Source organism: Rhipicephalus microplus, chromosome 7, assembly GCF_043290135.1.
Source record: "Rhipicephalus microplus isolate Deutch F79 chromosome 7, USDA_Rmic, whole genome shotgun sequence".
NCBI classification, from domain to species: Eukaryota; Metazoa; Arthropoda; class Arachnida; order Ixodida; family Ixodidae; genus Rhipicephalus; species Rhipicephalus microplus.
In genome coordinates, this window is record NC_134706.1 from 119,071,579 (window position 1) to 119,093,302 (window position 21,724).

At 47.1% G+C, this 21,724-nt stretch overlaps 1 protein-coding gene across 2 annotated transcripts in view; it reads right to left on the minus strand.

Annotated features, from left to right (window-relative positions):
- LOC119185144 (fatty acid synthase-like) overlaps positions 1-21,724 on the minus strand; it is a 234,243-nt gene that overhangs the window by 85,447 nt on the left and 127,072 nt on the right. For both annotated transcript variants that reach the window (XM_075869607.1, XM_075869606.1), the window contains exons 19-22: positions 13,440-13,769; positions 11,437-11,556; positions 9,153-9,508; positions 1,095-1,445 (exon numbers count right to left, since the gene is read on the minus strand). In XM_075869607.1, the coding sequence (XP_075725722.1) occupies positions 1,095-1,445; positions 9,153-9,508; positions 11,437-11,556; positions 13,440-13,769 (1,157 nt within the window). The remainder of the gene's footprint in view (positions 1-1,094; positions 1,446-9,152; positions 9,509-11,436; positions 11,557-13,439; positions 13,770-21,724) is intronic.

Consider the following 21,724-nt stretch of genomic DNA (forward strand, 5'->3'; position numbering starts at 1 on the left):
TGTCGAACAATTATTCACACAATGATAGTTAGCCTGAACTGACATATTTGTTATAGTGATAGGATAAGAGCTCGTATTGCATAAGAATGCTCGAGGCAAGCACACTTCTTCTCTTCTGTGGCACGCCCTGCTTACGCCTTGTTAATCAAATACATCTCCGAACAATCGGTGAGGTTATAATCGCAAATAATTTTGTCTTGAAGTTTACAAAGCTGTTAACCTTCGTATACACGGTAGGATGGTGGATTGGTATTCAGCTGCGCACTCTAGCGTAAAGATATATCGATATCTTACAAAAGTGACCTAGCTGTTTTAACAGAAAACATTGCTAAGCGAACAACATTGTTTTTAAGGAATTGCCTAATCGGACGCACTTCATCTAACATCAAATACTTGTTTGTTTGTTCCTTTTATCCTGGCGCAACAGGCACTCGTGGTGCCGAGCTTTTTTTTCTTCTATTATTGCGTTAGTTCAGTTACATTTGTAGCAGTTTTGCTGTCGAGGTGTTCATGTATTTACAGTTGATCATAAACTTTAAAATCGATGGTCGCTCAGCAACTGTATCTGAAGCTGTGAGTCCTACGATCGTGCATTATTACTTCCCTACTTCTTTCGAGACATCTGCAAAAGCTTATTCCAGTTGATCATGAACGTTGAAATTGACGATCGCTCAGCAACTGTACAAAAAGTTGTAAGTCATAGGATCGCTAATTATTACTTCACTAATTCTTTCAATACATCTGCAAAAGCTTCGGCGTTAATGACACAGCTGACTTAGTCCAGTATATTGTGCTTTAGCTACTTCGACTAAGACTGAATGTCTTACTTTTAATTAAAAGTTATTTATGTGAAATACGATTACACTGTACATTACATGATTATGGCTCTGTTGCTCATAACTTGTGGGTTCGTGACATCATGAACACATTTGTTACACAAAAACGATTTAAGGTTGTAAGACGTCAGAGAATGCTTTATAGAAAATGCGATATCTTCGGGATTGAGAAGCAAGCAATGCTAGAAATAATATGATGGGTCTTCACCGGTAAAATATAATAAATAAAGCTGATTCTGTGTCACTCATTTGTCTTACCACAGCCAAGTTGAAAATCCCGCCTACGGGACCCAAGCTTGATGCTTCCTCAATAATCTTGCTTGCGCCCTCTTTTGTCGATACGTCATCAGTGCTGACGAGCACTGTGGCGCCCAGGTCGGTCCAGCGCTTCAGCGCAAGCCTCTGGTACCCCGTACGGATACCATTCCTGGAGATCAGGAGAAGCTTGCGGCATCCACGTGTCACCATCCATTGGGCAAGCTCAAGACCGAAGCCGCCCAGGCCACCGACGATTACGTATGACTTGTGCCGGTAGAAGTGGGGACGTGCCACTGCTTCAAGTGTCAGCGGAGGGGCACGTGCCACTCGCTCGTCCTCCTCCGGTCGCATCTGTAATTACCAAGCATCAACATCGTCTGACCCAAGCAGTGTGCAACGAAAATTGGGGGAGCCTCATGCTTCGTCTTGAAGAGTTGAACCTGATGGCAATACCTTGTCCCTAATACTTACTCGAAACACATAGTGCGTACATTTTTATTGCGTGACTTTATGTTTTAGTTGTGCAATACTCAGACGGAATCTCTAAAGTTGATAGTTGCCTTGTGCAGGTGAAGCTTTCGCACATGGCTGCATTATGTGCAATGAGTAGTGTGCATTAAACCACCAGCCAATACCCACGTGAATTTTTTTTTCGAACTTGATATGCAGTCACCAGATGGTCATAAGGGAACACACGCAGTATCGTGTGTGCTTCTCGTAATGAGGGGGGGGGCGACCTTAAGCTACAAAGTTGTGATAATCTCATGTCCTGACACCCAATGGTAATGTTCACTTGTACCATGCAAATTTTATGGCAATATTATGTCTTGTACTGGAACGCTCGTATACTAGACGCGTTTGTTTTCAAAGCATGAACGTTATTTTTGCAGCATTTAGAAGTATGGAAGGTTAAACTAGGTATATTCTCAAGGAGACTCATGACTGTGTATTAGAACGCCTCTTTTACACGCAGACGGCCAGCGTTCAATTCTCACTCGGACCCGGAAATTAATATAATAATTCTGTTTTCATATTTCTCGCCTTTACAGTCACACATGAGCCTCTGGTTTTTCACTCAAAAGCAGCGACGCCAACGCCAAAAAAGATGCTGAAGCCGGAAGTTCACTGATACGAGCCTTTAAAACTATCCCGTTAAGATTTAGCCCAACGAAACGTCGAGATTCGATGAGGTAAAAAATTGGCCCCCTTATCTGGATGTTACACTGTAAATGTAGTTGAAAGACGATAGTCTTGCGTCTGGAGAGAGTGAAAAAAAAACTTTATTTGATGTTCTGCGCAAGAAAATCAGTAAATGGTATTCTGGAGGCGCTGGGTCAGAGTGCCTCGAGTGTGCAGCGGAGGCAAACGAGCGCATTGAGTCACGTCACATGTGAAAAATAAGTACTATTTGGCAGTTATCTAGGAAAACGAAGCATGCCGCGTGCGCGCTCGTCTTGGATGCAATAAGGTGTAGACCGCAAAGCGATGGGTAGGTGCCGCCACCGTGTCGTCTTAGCAGAGCGTTGGAAACACTTGCCTTTTTGTGCAAGTGTTGCAATATCAGTGCAGCGTGATAAACGCGTTGGTCCTTATAATTACTTATGTATGCTTTTTCTAGTATAAAGGCACTCATACAGAATGTTGGCATGTTGTTAAGATGCCTCAGATATGCGCAATTATTGCTTTTCAATGGACACTTGCACAAGTATGAATGCTAAAACTTGAGCAATATTGGTGGGCGCTGCGGATGGCGTCCGCCGTTTGAGGTATCAACTGTTGGTAATTGGGGTATTGTTACGGAGCAATATCAGAAAATTGTACAGACAGACAGACTGATCAAAATTTTTGCGTCGAAAGTCTTCAAGGAAGACTAGTGTCTTAAAAAAAATTGTCAATCTCTGTTTCGGGTGCTTAAGCAGAATTGTTATCTTGACAGAAGCGGGTACATTTGACATCATGTATGAACTGTACTTGTATTCGTTTGAACACATCCGAAATGACAGCAATATTGTTCTCCAGCGTATGTTCGTAACGTTCCATTGAAGTATGTGTAGACGGATCTTTTTTTACTCCGCCGCCAAACATCTACTGGCGTTTTAGTCGGATATGCATAGCAGCGGGCGTTGGCGCGATAGCGTTAAAAAACGGTTTTGCGTAACTTACAGCATCGTGTCGGCGGCTTTTGTTATGAGTGGGAAGTCGGGGTTCACCGAACAACTTTCGAAATTTCACTGCGTTGCCTCTGTGTCTGTTACAGGGGTAATCTCGAGAGTTCAATAAAGTATATATTGATTGATTCATTTGTGGGGTTTAACGTCCCAAAACCACCATATGATTATGAGAGACGCCGTAGTGGAGGGCTCCGGAAATTTTGACCACCTGGGGTTCTTTAACGTGCACCCAAATTTGAGCACACGGGCCTCGACATTTCCGCCTCCATCAGAAATGCAGCCGCCGCAGCCGCGATTTGAACCCGCGACCTGCGGGTCAGCAGCCGAGTACCTTAGCCACTAGACCACCGCGGCGGGGCTTCAATAAAGTATATATAAATCATTGGCTTCGTTAGTGTCGAAATCTATATCGGTGCTTGCCGACCAAGTTTTATCTTCGTTTTCTTTAGGACAGTGGTCAGCAGCAAAATTAGGGTCCGCATTTTGTGAGTGGAACGTTTTTCTTGTGCACATTATATCCATTTTATTAAACAAGCAGGGCTCAAAGAAATTTACAGAAGAATTCCTAGAGTTTTCAAAAACTGAGGACTTGCGCTATTCTAGCGAAGGTGAAAATTGCAAGTTAAGCAAATGATAAAACAATAAATACTGTATTTTGATCGAGATTGGACCTGAATATTTCTGTGGGGCACTCGGGTGCTCAAACACCAAACCGCGAAAGTGTATGAAACTGCTTTGTTAAACAGATGATTTACAGTCATCATGTAGTACTAGTTGCTCCGTCCACAGCTGCACTTTTGTACATCACAAGGGGTTTGGCACTAGGCGTCACATAATAGTAATAGCGCAGCCTCAGGTTGCCTTAAATTTGATTTATATACGAAGTGTTCAGGGATCTTTTGGCACAGTAATAAGCAACAGCACCAAGAAAGCGCACAGCTGTGTGTAGTGTCTCGAAGACACCTAATTTATGCGTCCCTAATTTTTAAAACATTCAAGTATGACCTGGTAGACACTTAATAACTACCATTGTCCTAGGCTTGATTTTTAAAAAAAGATTATTATATAAAGTCACGTGCTTGGGATTTCTTTCCTCGGAAGAACGTTGCGGCGCCCGCTGAAAAGCGAGAAGCTGCATGGTATGAACTTCGGCACTGCTGGTGGATGGCGTTGCATATCAAATAATAGGAGCTAGGCAAAAGATGCGTCATAGTAGACGGAACATGTATGCAATGCGGTGCGGCAGCTGTTTATTTTGCCTTCCCACGGCTTTTAGTGTCTAACGCATTAACTTCTATGGTCTTACCAGACTTCTGCTGGCATTGCAGTAAAAGCGTAATCTGTTACTCGCATACCTAAATAGCGGGTTACAGAGACGTTTTTTCTGCCGCCACCGGTCATGCTAACCCTGAAATATTTATTATAAGAAATCAACTCTTCTTGCAAGTCAACTTTTCTATCTCAAAGCGATGGTGGTGCTTCGCATCGCTCTAGGAAAAGCAGCCCCTGAGACTGTTGAGAAAAGGACGAGCCGCCTTGCCCAAAGACGAAGCCCACCCGTTGATCTCTTCTTTATTTCGAATACTGCTGGTAACTCCCTAAAGATGATAGTGACTATCTTCGTCGTTCACACAATATTTAACATCCTCCGCGCCCCCATAATTACGCATGACGAAGAACACTAAACACACGCCCAGGTCCTTAGTACACAGTAATAGTGAGTAGTTATTCGAGTTCCAAGTCAGTCCTTATGGGACAATCCAAGTTTTCTCCTGTGCCAGCTCTTCCAATGGTGTTTCCATTGCTTGTTTCCTATGCGTGCTTTTGAACGTGTTCCCCATGGTGGACTTTCGATGAACACTTTAAGTTCACATGAACAACGATGATGCAGTCTCTTCTCCGATGTTTTACTGTAGCTCGCTTTGGACAGTTTTCTTGATTTTCACGTCTTGCCTTTGTTTACCGCAGAAGCGCCAGCCGTCTCTTTCTGTTTTGGTCAGCTCTGTCTTATACGTGGCTGTGATGCTATTTCGGCATTCTTTGCTGAAATAAAATGGGTCCTCCATATTGCCCTCAACCTTGACGTTTGTAGCTTCCTAAAAGAGGAGAACCTAAATGTAGTACAAGGGACTTGCATCTGTGTTCTCGCGGTATTCTTTCTGTTTCCACTCGCTTTAGGAAGTGGTCTTGTCTTGCTTCTGCCACGCGCTTCTAAGCATATTGGTGGTGACAATATTTGGTCTGGAGTTGTCGTCTTTGGCGTGCATTCAACTTCAAGACCTGGCGGTTTACCTTTGTGATCTTCAAAGGCTTCCCAGTTTTCTATCAAAGAAATGTCTTCCACCATGGTCAGCTGAGTTGTTGTAGATTGTCTGTCATTACCTTCGTGGGTACAGTCCGTTGGCGTGAATTCTAAAGTCATGAAAGGTGTCTTCAGACTTGGAGGTTGTTTTTCGGTGTTAAGTTCTTGGTTTGCTTTTTCTGTCATGGGAACCCTGGTTTGTATGCTGCTAATATATTCCCCTTTTGTCCTTAGGCTGGCTCATCTAGCTTCTGCGCGACAAGATTGCTATTCGGCACGTAATGGCTAGATGGTGGTGACGGAGACGAAGAGAGTATTTTACTTTTTGCTTCTGCTTTCATCCGTTGTTTTATCGCTGCCACGTGACTTTCCCGAGCCTTTTGTGCATTTTCAATCTTAGACTGCTCTCATCCTTGCTATAGAATAATCTGGCGTTCACAAACTTCGGCTTCTTCCATTTCCGCTTCCAAATGGTCGATGTCAACTGTGTTTGCACTCTCCTCATCGATTCCTCCGAGAAGCTCGTACTGTTCGGTAAAAATTCGGTGAAACTTCTTCAACTCACATATTGATGGGTGGTTCGTATGCCAATGCTGTCCGATATCTGCGGTCACCTGCATGACGGCCTTGCGTGTTTGATTCCGCCTTTTGTAGAGGGCCTCCATGACCCGGTCTAGTGTCGAAAACATGAGAATTCACTGGCCGGCCGTGTCACGAGGCCAAGTCAGAGTCAACTCGGCATCCATCGCAGACGGTTCGCACAACGAATATTCGTAAGTTGTCGGGCTGTCATTCTTCGTGATCTTGCGAATATCGAGCCGTCGTCTTGATTGGTGAGTCAGGACGGAGCTGAAGTAGACGTGAGGGCTCCCGTCTGGCGAGCCTCCAGACAATGCCTGCACTCACATTGATGCACCTTCAAGATGTACATAGTCGACCTCAATGAACTGTCTTGCCTTGCGTTTATCGGGTCGTCGTCGTGAAGGGCGAGACAGGACGGAACTGAAGTAAACGTCAGGGCTCTCGTCTCGCGCACCTCCAGACGATGCCTGCACTCACGGGGCTGCACTGTCCATAAGCACGTCGTTGACCTATGGACTGTTTTCACTTGTGAACATCGGGCCGTCGTTGTGAAGAGTGAGTCGGGACGGAGCCGAAGTACACGTGTGGGATCCCATCTCGCGAGCCTCCAGACGATGCCTGCACTCAAGTTGATGCACCTTAGAGGTGTACGTAGTCGACTTCCATGGACTATCTTGCCTTGCGTTTATCGGGCCGTCGTCGTGAAGGGTGAGTCAGGACGGAGCCGAAGTATACGTGAGGGCTGCCGTCTCGCAAGTCTCCAAACGATGCCTGTACTCACGTCAGTCTCAGTCTCAGTTGCAACCGGAGTCGCACTCCCGGGTCTCGGCGGTGGTTAGGCCTCGCACATCGGCTTTACCCATGGCGGCTTCACAAAACTCTTCGAGGCTATGACGGTGGTGAAAATTCATGAAGTCCGCTCCGTCTCACCTCCGAAGCTCCTTCCTCCCGGGTTTCACAGCACCAATATGTAGAGAAAAAAACGAACCATCATTGGCGAAGCCCACCCGATTGACCTCTTCTTTATTTCGAGAACTGCTGGTAACTCCCTAATAATGATCATGACTATCTTCGTCGTTCACACAATATTTAACAGAGACTTCCCTCCTTATCGAGCGAAGAGTCGCGGGGACAGACTTGCGAACGTAGTGTTGTCAATGGGTGCTGATATAGCAGAGGCCAGTACACACGAACTGCACACCGACTACGCGGCCTAAAGCCCACCACCCGTTATAAAAGACCCATCCATGATTCTTCACCAGCCATTCATCAAGTACTCACACGGTTTCTTAGGTATCTCCCTTATACGGCTTGAAGGTGAAGGGTATGTCGCCATTAATTACAAGCCTTTACTGATGCTATGTTAGCCGATGCGAGCGTTACACCTGCCAGAACAATGCACTGGTTCCACAAAATTTTGCGCTGAAAATCACCCATAATATTTGAAGAGCAATTAGGACTAATTGGGGGTTTATGCAACTTATGCAATCACCAATATCTGTTGAGTAAGTTTACCACCACACTACTTGTCACGTACAGAGCTACGTAGCAACGTACTGAACTTGTGTAACTTTACAGCTGGTGGCACACCAAGTTAAAAGTGAAACATCTGGTAAAAATAAACCTTGTGACATCTCCTACACAACTATGTCAAAATTCGATATAACCAGTAATTGTCACGATTGACAAGCATCTCGTTCCTGAAAGGTTCACTTCTGGAGTGATGTCGTTGCCAAAGCTGCGGCTCAGATGCGTAGTCTAGAAATTAGATTCCCTAACGTGGCTTGCCCGACTCAAATCGTGCGTAATACGTTTACTTGGTTCATCCTTTCAATGGCCTCAGCTACAGTTTGTCCGATCGTTATTATTCGCAGCATCAAGCACCTTACTTTTTATGAGTGTTATGCGACGAGAGAAGCCAGTTCGTTCATGTTGTCTTGGTGATGCGGCTTATGGTGAGGAGAACCTGCGAAGCACAAACTACAAAAAACTGTGTCCTGTGTTCTTGGTGGTCTGTCCTCCGTAGCATACCCCTTCCGTAAGCGCGTTGCTGAGCCTACAGGCGTGTAGTAGTTTCACAAAGCTTGACACAATACCTTTTAATTGTGTCGAAGATTTTTCTCTGCCAAATAGGCGTGGTTAGTTGCGCCACAAGCAATATTCGTTGTTGGCCTGACGATGGCTGGACTATATATTATTGAGTTATCAGCTGGTGAGCCCTGTCGGTCGCAGGCTACTCCCCCACTACAAACTACTTCAAGATTCGGCAAGAACGCCAGTATAGCTCAAGCTTTGTTCTTTCCGGCCTAGCTGTTGTCGGTGGTTTCATTGCCTTCGCAGTAGTTTACAGGCTGCTAGGATTCATTATATTCAGTGCCTTTACACGGGCATATAGCCAATTTGCATGAAAACCCAATATACCTCGTGTCGAGGTTGGTGATTTGCAACTTCCTGTTTATTTGATTGATTGGTTGCTTGGTAGGTGGGGTTTAACGTCCCGAAGCCACTATATGATTATGAGAGATGCCGTTAACCTGCGGTTACTTAACGTGCACCCAAACATAAGTACACGAGCCTACAGCATTTTGGCCTCCACCGAAAATGCAGCCGGGATCCGATCCCGCAACCTGCGGGTCAGCAGCCGAGTGTCTTAGCCACAAGACCAGCACCGTGGGGCAACGTACTGTTAAGCTCATATTCAATCTATAAGTATTTTCGTAACTGTGAACACATTACACGAATACATTGTATGCAATATAGTGTAAGTAAATGCTCTGAGGAGTGCAACCAGCTCTTACAAATCCACTCTGTTTTCCCTTGGACGACACGGTACGTTACAAGCAGGCTTTGACTTTGTGACACCTGCGCCTTTATTTAAAATGATATCAAACAGCAACAAGACCCACTTGCGTCGGGTAAGTCTTGGCTGTGTCACTTTAATTTACGTCATCTAGGAGACCAATTTCAGCCCCCCAAAGCCTGCTATAGTTGTTCATCACTTACCTGGACCACGACCTTGCCTATGTGCTTTCCAGAGGCTATAAAACGAAATGCTTCTTCGGTCTCTTCTCGGGTGAACTTGAAGGCATTGAGAGGCTGAACCACACCAGACCTAATTCCTTCGGCGACAAGCGCATTGAGGCTGCGCTTGTGCGCTGATGCAATGGGGTCATCTTTCCACAGGCTGTCCAACATGATTCCGTGGAAGTTCACGTTCTGCAGAAATTCTGACATGCCCAGATTCATGTTCTCAAACAGGTCGAACTTGCCGATCTCTACGAAGCGACCATGTGTGGCCAAGCAGCGTACGCTGGCTTGCAACTTCTCGTTGGACAAGGAGTTTAACACCAGGTGCACCCCTGTGACAAAGAAAACGGTTGAGATATTTAAGGTAACGATCATATTTAGTATAGTTTTGCACCATCAAATTCCAAAAGCTTGAACCTGGATTATTTTGAGAGACATACTTTATAAAAATAGGAGCGATGATCAATTGCTCGTAAAAGAGTACCAATAAGCAAGGGTTCATAAAAGCTCATAAAAAGCGGAACTTACACTGTGTTGAGATCGAAATTTAAGGCCTTTTGTGTTTAGAAGCACATAGACAGGATGACATTACAACCAACCAAAACGTTATAGATAATAGAGAGAAAACGCTGATAGACATTTTTCAAATCGAGCTGTGTGTTTTGATAACCTCCAGCCACAAAATACGTTTCATATTGGGGGTACATTGTGAGTCGATGCTTTATGCTTTTCAAACTTGATGAAAAATCACTGAACAAACCTTAGTTGGCCGCGTTCGTGCGATATGCCGAAATTAAACGGCAATCACCTTGTAAAAAAACTGCGTAGACTTGACTTAAAATGAAATTAGTTCAATTCAAAGTCTTGAAACGTCATGTTGTAACGTTGTTGTGAATGGGAAAGACGAATTGGTCTTACCGCTTAACATTGACTTTCACGTTGAACACACTAGTACCCTGTTAGAGAAACCCCTCAACATGTAAACCACCAACATTGGCCGTTTTTAGTAAAACGCAGGCAGCATGCTCATGAATCGTCGATGCACTCATCAGTCGCTAAAATGTATTGTTATTAATACACTTAGAAGGTTCAGGGAAAAACTTTCAGAAGTTCCCAGACCACTATATCATCTACTCCTAAGGAGGCGTGGCCTGGGATCGTTTGACCAGGGCTGACGTTCCAGCTTGTTATCGCATGTGCTCTAGTATGTACTGGAAAGGTTGAACGTACATTATGTATTACCATAGAACGATCGGAAGGTGAACACAAGAGTTTCAGCCGTAATACACAACACACTTGCGTCGTAAACGCTTTTTTTGTCAAAGTATTTTATAGCAGTCCTAAGTATTTTTAAAATAATCGTGAATACGTCTCAAGTCATATTCCAATTTTATTAAAAGAAATGATAACAGTGATGGGTCATCTTGTTTTTATAGGAGGAGACGTACCAATGCTATTTGAAGGTGAACTATCAGTTTTGGTCAATCTGCTTCATGAAAATCAGGTGTGTCTATTAAGAGGGCGAAATCTAAAATGCTGAGCTGGAGTGAAAGACGTCTGAACGTAAGGTTGGCCAGTAGCGAAAGAATACGCTGAAAAAATGTCTCATGTCTTTAACTCGATGGAAATATTATCAAATGTTTCTTGTGTGAGTGAATATCCTCTATAAGGTTGTAGTGAATCTTTTTCAAAATGAAACTATAAAGGCGTCTTCAGCAGTTGCAACCAGTTGCTGTGGCTTCTGGGGACAAATACTCGATGCTGCACTTCCCTGTAATTCACAATTTTCTTAAATAATGACGACTGATGGCTAACTGCGGTGGTGCAGTAATGTCGCACTCTGTCAGGTGTCATCACGAAGTCTACAATTACTATTTGTACTCGCATGATGTTTCAATGATTTCGTTCACCACTGATATGATCATAACATAGGGTTATTTCACAATGAACACTGTTTTCAATTTCTCTAAATAAGCCATTACTTCAATGAAGTTTATAGAATCAGTATGCAATGAATACAAGTGGAAGACACACTGTAATATAGTGTTGGTGAATGAGAAAGCTTCAAACAACAAACTCGGGTCCTTTGAGAATCTTTAGGATAGTCATTGATGGCATATATTTTCTGATGAGAAAGTCGATTGTTCGGGTGGAACAGCTAATATATATGGACACGTAAGCAGTCCTTATTTATTTGTTTCGTCAGAGCACTTTCAGGAACCATGTAGTCCGATTCCAACTTCAATGTCGATTAACTCACCGTGGCCTTCAGTTTCATTCATGACGTTTTCTTCGAAAGACAGGTCACGAGAGTTAGCAATGTTTCTGTCTTTTAACGCTGGAAACCGCCGCTTGAGGAACTCTCTCTTGTCATTGGTTCCTGAACAAAAGGGAAGCAACAGCTACAGCATTGTTGAATTAGGTAGGTACCTTGAGTAGAGCAAGAAAAGTGACAGCTCGAAAGAAACATGGGCGACGAAAATGCAAGACCACTGGAAAAGCGCACTGCCAACTGCTTGTTCTTTACGCAAAAACCGGCCTCTTATATACTCTTAGAAAAAACATGTGCACTTCAAACACTTGCTGAGAACAATTACATTCATTATTTCTATATGTGTTGCCCCAGCGTGGTGGTCTAGTGGCTGAAGTACCCGGCTGCAGACTCGCAGGTCACGGGATCGAATCCCAGCAGGGGCGGCTGCATTTTCATTGGAGGCGGCAACGCTGTAGGCTCGTGTGCTCAGATGTGGGTGCAGGTTAAAACCACCGCACGTGGTCGAAATTTCCGGAGCCCTCCACTGCGGCGTCTCTCATAATAATAAAGTGGGGTGGGACGTTAAACCCAACATATCAATCGATCAAATGAAATCAAATAGGCTTGCTGTAAACGTTGCCACACCCACCCCTTTTATATTTTCATGTTGATTGTTATGTATGGTTTAACGTCCCAAAACCACCATATGATTATGAAAGACGCCGAAGTGGAGGGCTCCGGAAATTTTGACCACTTGGGGTTCTTTAACGAGCACCCAAATCTGAGCACACGGGCCTACAACATTTCCGCCTCCATCGGAAATGCAGCCTCCGCCGCCGGGATTCGAACCCGCGACCTGCGAGTCAGCAGCCGAGTACGTTAGCCACTAGACCACCGCGGCAGGGCTATATTTTCATGTTACCACACCTTGAAATAATGCTGCTGCATTACGCGGTGCACGCCCGAATGAATGGAAGTTACCTAGATGATAATTTTGAAACCTGCCGAGATGGTTTCTTGCTGAGCGCAAACATTACAAGCAATTTTGTAACAGACGTGACCACTAGCGATAACGCTCGTATATACGATGATACAGTTATGAAAACCACCACGCTTGACTTCTCGTCAGTTTTGGACGGCCGACGCGGTGCTTGTCGCTCTCGTAGTGAATTGCGCCTTTACTTTGCCTTACCTAGCACTATATAGCCACAGGCTCGGACAAATAAAGTTTCATGTTGCCTGTTCCCTTCATCCATGCCACAACCACATGAAAAATTGAGCCAACTATACCTTATCAAGTTGTTACCTTGAATAGGTCATATCGCTATAGAGAGATCTATAATAAAGTCGCAAGTGTGCTGTTAAGTACTTGAGAGGATGCATAGCACTGAATTAAAAACTTATTTCTGACCAATCATTTTAATCTCTTTCGTTTCATGTTAAGTTCAGTATTCTTTACAAGAGTTAATGCTGTGCAATTATTACGTTGCACGTAATGTGCCCTCCCAGTTACCGCATTCGTGAAACGTTTGGGGCAAAAATAAACATTTTTGATAGTATGGCATGCTATCTTGTGTTGCCATCGTTTCCTTTAGTCCCACTTCGCGCAACAAGCGTTGATTATGCACCAACGCCTTCCATGCATGACCCTGTTGTAAGCAAAACAATATAACATATTTTTTCTGAAATATACACTTTGCGATATATTCGGCGTGAAGAAACTAGAAAAAAGTGCTTAAAATGGCGGAACTTTTGTTGTTCCTAAAGCGGTTAAGAGACAGCATAATTGACAATTACCGGAAATGTCTTCATTTGTATTCCCCAAAACGTAGCCGGAGAGTTTTGCATAAAACGGGTAACATTCATGTCATCGCGCTGCATTTCATTGTGGGAGAATGAGGCTTAGTTGATTTTTAGTTGGCGGACACACTTTTACGTTCTCTTCTTAAAAAAACAAGTTGTAGAGGGCTTTCGAAAACGTTTAATTTCTATTTGATTGTTCACCTCACCTACTGTGGTGAAGATTTCACAGCCCATCGAAAGGGCAATAGAGATGGCAGCCTGTCCGACGGCTCCACTGCCACTGTGAATGAGCACCGATTCACCCGGTTGCATACCAGCCCGTAGAATCAGTGCATAGTAGGCGGTCGAATATGCCATGGGCACAGTGGCAGCCTCTTCCATGCTCCAGGATTCGGGAATGTCCCATGTAAGCGCCGGCTCAACAGTGAGTACACTCGCTATCGACTGGCCCTTGACGATTCCCATGACACGCTTTCCGTTCCAGTCACGGCCTGAATACTCCATTCCAAGAAAGGCTTCTCCAATGACGTTGTCACCTGATTGAATGAACCGGGTATAAGAAACCTCGCGTTACTTCGTTTGTAATAATGGTCATAGTGTACAAGTAACCATTATGTCTTTGAGAAAATAGGCCAGCAATGAACACACAGCTGTCGGGTCTTAGTCGTAGTCTACGCTTTACCATGTGTTTCTTTCAAAGCCCCACTTCCCTCAATACTAATAAGCAATGGCTAGTCCATATCCTCATTGAACGCCACCTTGACAGTAAGTGTGGTTTGGAATGTAGCAACGACATGTTTTTAAACAGTGAATAATGTTAAAGGAAGGCGCAGGAGCCTGCCACCATATGCAGGAAAGCATTGTTCGATACTGCATTTAGTCCAAGGACCAAACCCCTCGTTACGACACTAGTACACCAATACAGCCAGCTGGAACTAAGCCCAAGGACGGAATTCTCGATTGCGTCTACTATTACTAGCATGGCGGCTCCTACAACTTCCGTGCATGTCTCTCCTGTGGAGCACCACCACCAGTCTCACGGTCCGCAAAGATAGTCGTAGTAATAAATAGATAAAGAAAGCAGCAGCGGTTGGGTATTTTGTAGCAAACGTTGTCTATGGCTAGAAAAACATAAGACCGTTTGGCATCAGTATCACGGACGGTCTTCATTGGCTGCGCTTTTAGTTACGTCATTCTCAGTGTCGCTTCAATAGCTGCGGTATCAGTGACGTCATTCATCCCGAGCACGTGCGCATCAGTTGCTACTGAGAGCCTCCTTATGGGTAAGCTACATACAACTTTATAGGAGCGCCGATAGTGGAAACGTGAAAGAGCTCGCATTTTCCGGGCCGATGGTGCAATCTATGCACAAAAACAGGCTCCAAAGGCAGAGTGCTGCGTAGCAATGATCGGCAGCCTTTCAAGCGGTGCTAAATAAATTGCGAACGGTAAGGCAAACGGCGGTGGGGAATGAATCCTGAAAACGACCTGCTGAGCAAGTGCCGTTGCGGCCACAAAAGCGCCAACGTAACGACTGCTGTAGTGCGTTCGCCGGGGCACACGCCCGCTCGCGGCGGGAGTTTCTACAGCGGCCCTTCCGTTCCGGCTGTGACATCTGCGACCGCCTCTGGTTCGAGAACAACCACTTCGATTAACGAATTGCGAGACGCTTTTAACTGATTATTACGCTCCTCAATGACCGGGATCATGCTAGGCACAATGTGTGGCGTTTGAAATGAACATTGCGGTAAACCCAAAGCCAAACGTGTGCCTAACCTCATTCAAAAGGTGGAAAATGTAATAAATAGTGTGGAACGGCTTCAGGGCTGCGTCGGGTCGAACCTACTGCTAAAAACGTTGTCAGCTTTCACTGGTTTGTTATTTGTACGAAGTGCTTGTGACTTGGTTTTTATTATTTATTATGCAGGGCCAAGGCGTGTTTTCTCGCTTCTGCCTTCTAAAAAAAAGAGCACATACATGCCTACACTGTCCTCTTTGCCTTCCTCATAGCACGCACGTGGTAATATTGCATAAACATACTACTAACTGCAGAAGTGCGAAAGGTGGGCTAGTTTTATCTGGCAAAATATGAGAAGGCAGGCTGCGTTAGAGCAAGCTATCCCAACATCATCATAGTAAAGTACTAGATACACACAAGAAATTAAAAAAATAGTTAGGAATAAAAGAAGAAAAAAAGGCCCCGTATCTGCATGTTAATCTGCAAATTTCGTCGAAAGACGATGTCTTACATGTGAGGAGAGTAAACAAAACATTTATTTGATGTTCTGCGCAAGAAAATCGGTGAATGGTATTCTGGAGACGCTGCGTTAGAGTGCGTTGAGCGTGCAGCGGAGGTGAACAAGTGCATCAAGTGTGGATGCTTGAGCTAGTTGGTATCACATGACGATAGTTGATGATTGATATGTGGGGTTTAACGTCCCAAAACCACTATATGATTATGAGAGACGCCGTAGTGGAGGGCTCCGGAAATTTAGACCACCTGGGGTTCTTTAACGTGCACCCAAATCTGAGCACACGGGCCTACAACATTTCCGCCTCCATCGGAAATGCAGCCGCCGCAGCCGGGATTCAAACCCGCGCCCTGCGGGTCAGCAGCCAAGTACCTAAGCCACTAGACCACCGCGGCGGGGCCACATGACGATAGTTATAGCGCGAGAACAGAACGACGACAAAAAAAACTGCGTGTCCTTTTTGTCTCTGTGTCATCGTTCCGTTCTCGCACTATATCGAGTGCATCAAGTCACGTCACACGTGAGACATGAGAGCTATCTGGCAGTTCTCTTGGAAAACGAAGCATGTGGCTCTGAGACGTGTGTGCGCGCCCATCTCTGAGGTGATAAGGTGTAGAACGCAAGGCGACGGGTAGGTGCCACCACCGTCTCGGGGAGACGCGGGCGCTTCGCGAAGTGATCGGACGTGACGCTCATCGGCTCCGTCGATTTTCGGCTGGAACCGTCCTCTTTTCAATGTGGCTGCTCTAAAGCTTGTGCGACTGCATCTGCAAAGTCAGCAAGATTCTGGAGACACCGATCTTACCCAGGTACGCCCAATTTTCGGCCACTTTGAGCAACTTTGCATCAGAACGTAGCGAACGAGCTAAGCCTCACGGCTGCGGCTCCGCCGCTGCTGGATGCGGAGACGCCGCTCGGTCAACTCCTCAACATGGCGCTGCCTGAACAACGTGGATACGACCCTACGACTCTTTCGTGGTCATATATCCCGACAAATCCATCAGACGACGGCCCATCCACCATTTCGGCGGAGCAAGCTGACATTTTTCAACTCGTCGAGGGTCGGCGTCGCCACCGAAGAAACGCGGAAGGAGCGTCTGCACTGAAAACTCCTCTCAACAATACAACCACTGGAGACGCTCGCGCTCCATCTCCTAAAGCTCCACAAAAGACTTCACCAGTCTCCAAGTGGACGCCGAAACCAACGGTCAGGATGAATCCTGGCGACTACGTGATCGTGCTCAAGGCACGCATCACAGTAGCCCTCAAGGCAGCGTTTCAACAAGGTGAGCTCGGCGCTGCCATTTCCCAACTCATCGGATGGCAGCACATGAATGACATCACGATTTCTCCCAATTGGGAGCAAAACATCATCATATGTGGCACGCAGAATAACTATGTGGTTCAGAAACTGCTGTCGGACTTTCAAATCAACACCAGCAAAGGACCGCTGCCGCTTCGCGGTCACCTCAAGCTCACCGGTGATGTGTGTCGCGGCGTGATTTCTGTGCACAACCTCGAAACCAGTGCGTCCCTGAAACATAGTGTGCAGTGGAGTGGCAGTGAACTAGTCTATGCGCGCAAGCTGGGGAACTCCAACGTAGCTGTGTTGTCTTTCGCGGGAAGGAACGTTCCGCGTTTCGTCCACTATAACGCAGAACTGACTCCCGTCAGGGAGTACAAGAAGACAGTGCCAGCGTGCTACCGCTGTGGTGCACTGGGGCACCGGGCGGATATCTGTCCCAACCCGGTCACCGAAAGATGCATCCTTTGTGGCCGAAACGTGGGCGCTGGTCCTGTGGGGATGGCCCCCCACGAATGCAACCAACGTGCATAGTTTGCGGGGGTCCGCACCTCACCAGCTCCCGCGAATGCACTGAAAAATTCATCAAGCTTCAGCAACCAGGGTCCAGGATATCGGGGACCCCAACAAAACCAAAGCGCCGGTCAACTGGCAAAGCGCCAATTCCTGGCAAAGCAGCAATGGCAACGCTACCACCTGGCGCGGCGGAATCTCCAGCTTTCGGCGCTCCATCTGGCAACGCTGCACGCAACCAACCCAATGTAGGCAGTTGGGTGGAGGTCGCCTCCTCTCCCTCCTCTCTCTCCTCTCCACCTTCTTCTGCCACAAGCACTACCGAAACACAAAAACTCAGGCATGAGCTCACCCTTTTGCGATCTCAGAATGAAAAACTAGCCAGCGAACTTGACTCGCTCAGATCCAAACTCCCTACTCAGCCCTCGTTGAGCGACGAAGAGGAAAACATAACAGACAGGGAGATTCCTACTACTGTAGAGAGTCGCGTCGCGGCCCTGGAGACCCAAGTGAATGCAATAGAAACACAATTGGCCGACCTCCCCAAAATTATCCACGACACCATCGCGCGTCATATGGAGACTGTCATCGCACAGGTGACACAAACAGTAACTCACATCATCCAAAAGTGGATACAAGACAATCCACGCATCCTTAAGCGCGTAGGGCCCATTAGGGACGTTAATCGCACCTCAAAATTTAACAGAGTGACTCCAGATGAGTCTGACTTTTCTGAAGACTCCAGCACGTCAGCACAGGGTGCTAGTGAACTGAGTAATCTTAACAACACAACCCCACCCTCCATCTCCGAACATGGCCTCCAACCCTAGGTCGTGAGCCAGAGCAACTCAGGCGTTGTTACTAACACAGTGGAACTGCAGAGGTCTCAAGAACCACAAGAAGCGGGCTCATTTCCGCCTCTATCTTCAGACCTTTGAGTTCCTCGTTGCCGTGGTTGCCCTTCAGGAACCCGGCACGGACGTCAAACTCATAAACTACACTAAATTTCAACACAACCCGGAGACATTTATACTTGTTCACAAGCAATATACCGCCCAAGAAGTCACACTCCCCACAACACCGCCTTTCCCATACACGATGGTGTCGGTGCTGCCTACAAGGCGATCTGACCCACCTGTTCATATTTTAAGCATTTACTGTCCCCCAAAGCTTAAGAACGTCACGTTCAGCGCAACTTTCACACAAGCTATGCAGGTGGCAGGAAGGGAACCCCTCCTGATCGTCGGCGACTTCAATGCCCCAAGCAGGTTATGGGGTTACCCACGAGAGGACATGCGTGGAAGGAATCTTGCGGAACTTTTTTCTACACTTGGACTCACCCTCCACACTGATCCCGCCAGCCCAACACGTGTAGGCAACTCTGTTCAACGAGATACTTGCCCGGACCTCACAATTACACGCAACATACGCCATGCCGACTGGCTGAACACACAGGACACTCTCGGTAGTGATCATTGTGTATTAAACACAACCGTGTACATGCGTCCCTTAAAACGCCCACTTACACAAGCTCATATCCCAGAGTGGACAACTTTCCGCTCCACTCTACCTATTGTAGACTCTCTCCAGTCGGGATGCGACACCTGGTCTAAATCACTGACGTCTACACTGAAACAACACGAACGGCTGATACAGCTCACGGAAACTCAACCGGACGTGGACAACCACCTCCTCCATCTTTGGCAGGCCCGCCGCAGCCTCACCAAACGATGGAAAAAACAGAAACATAACAGACGCCTCAAGAAACGCATCCTAGATTTCACGGAGCAAGCTGCGGAATATGCTGCTCAGCTAGCCGACACTAACTGGGTGGACAGGTGCAGCACGGCTGCACGCCAGATGTCTGGTCGCAACACGTGGCGCCTGTTTCGCGCTCTCATCGACCCAACACAAACACGCACGGAAACTCAACGTCACTTACATAAGGTCATGCACAACTTTACAGGAAGGACAACACAGCTGGCAAACACGCTCAGGGACCGATACCTGTGCACCACCAAGGACCCCCGGACGGCCGCATACTCCTACGCAGGCAAAAAGAACACGCAGTTGGACACTCCGTTCCAGCTCCACGACCCCCAGGCGGCCTTACGCAAGATGAAGCGTGGCACTGCACCAGGGCGTGACCAGGTTACGGTCAAACTGTTGGCCAATCTTCCCGACGCAGCCTACGCCACGCTCCTCAAATATATCAATAGCATTTGGGACGGAGAAACTCCTCTCCCTCTTGAATGGAAATCAGCTCTCGTGACCTTTATCCCGAAGGCAGGTAAACCTATTGACGTGGAGAACCTTCGCCCCATCTCCCTCACGTCTTGTGTTGGCAAGCTGATGGAAACGATGGTGCGCGACAGACTCTCCGAGTTTCTAGAAACACAGCACACTTTTGCGGACACCATGTTTGGATTCCGCCCTCAGAAGTCAGCCCAGGATATACTTCTACAGCTACACCATGACATATTAGATCCTGTTGAATATCCCACAATGACAAGGTAGTCCTGGCCTTGGATCTTAAAGGGGCATTCGACAACGTGAAGCATGAGGTAATCTTTGACCACCTCAGTCAGACCAACTGTGATTATAAAACATTCAATTATGTTAGACAGTTTCTTACAGACCGTCAAGCCTACATACGCATACAAGATGAGGAACATGGGCCTTACGTCATCGGCTCGAAGGTAACTCCTCAAGGCGCGGTCCTCTCTCCCCTCCTATTTAATATAGCCATGCTTCATCTTCCCCCCAAATTGGCTTCTCTACCAGGGATACATCACGCTCTTTACGCGGATGATATCACGATCTGGGCCACGCAAGGTAACCTGGGTCACATGGAGTCATGCCTGCAAGCAGCAGCGACTGTAGTCGATGACTACGCAACCTACTGCGGACTCCAGTGTGCCCCGGCTAAGTCAGAATTTGTGCATGTACGTCCCTCCCCTCAGGACACAACTCAGCTCCATATCAGTCTTCCCTCGGGACCGATCCGTGAGGCCAAGGAGATCCGCGTCCTTGGCCTCTTCATACACAACCAACGCAAGGCCGACACCACAATAGCCAAACTTCGCACGGTGGGAGACCAGGTGGGCCGTATGGTCCGCCGGGTCTCTAACAAGCGGGGCGGATTACGAAGCAGCGATGCAATGCGGCTTGCCCACGCTTTCGTAACGAGTAGAATACTCTACTCGACTCCCTACTTGCAACTACGGAAACACGAGGATGATCAACTCGAGGTCATCCACCGTAAAGTTATCAAGCGGGCTCTCGACCTCCCTATCACCACGTCCAACCAGAGACTTCTGGCCGTAGGCGTGGTGAATACCTACCGGGAACTTCGAGAAGCCCACCTCGTTAACCAATACACGCGCCTTGCACAGACCCATTCCGGTCGCCGCCTCTTGGACCGAATACACATCAAACACGATTACTATATTAAGGAAAGGGTGAGAGTGCCAGAACCTTGGAGGCGCGCCCTCCGAGTCCGACTCCTTCCCCGCAACATGTCCAAAGAAAACCACAGTGGTCGCCGCCAGGCACGCGCGGAAGCGTTGCAGCGACACTTTGGTCAAGAGGAACACGTGTGCTACGTGGACGTTGCCGGCCCGCACCATGGGGGGTGGTATACTGCCGCAGTCATACACAACGCAAACACCGTAAACGGGCTCACTTTCAAAGCCTACAGAGCAACACACGCGGAGGAGATTGCCATCGCTCTGGCTCTCACCTATCCCTCTTCTAGACATATCATCACCGACTCATGAGGGGCCTGTCGGAACTATCAGCTAGGGTGGGCTTCACCGCTTGCTCAGCGCATACTGGAACCTAGCTGCCGATAAGTTAATCCAACTCCGCGAAATCTGGTTTGGGCACCCGGTCACCAAGGACTCAGGGGTAACGAACAGGCCGATCAGGCCGCCCGCGCACTTTCTTCCCGGGCTATCTCCCTGTCTTTGGAAGCCTACTCACAATCAGACAATTCGGCCCTTTCATTCAAAGATATTACCAATTACTACAAGGAGAAGCACCGGCGCTATCCATACCCTTGTAAGGGACTGCATCGTGCTGAAGAGCGCCTCCTTTTAAAACTGTTTACCAATACTGTACTGTTCCCGGCGGTGCTAAAACATTTCAATTCATCCTCTGATGGCACGTGCCAGTTCTGTGGTGAGGTGGCTGACACCTTTCACATCGTCTGGGCGTGCCAGTCTAATCCATCTATCTCCCCCAACGCCAATCCCACGAGAGAGGACTGGGAGGCGGCCCTGCTCGGCTGTCAAGACCTGAAGGCCCAAGAGGCTCTGGTTCAACGGGCGCGGGTGGCGTTGCTTGCCAATGGAGCCCCGGAATAGGGGTTCCACCTAGTGCTGTGAGGGTAGGAGGCCAATAAGGCCCCAACCCAATCACC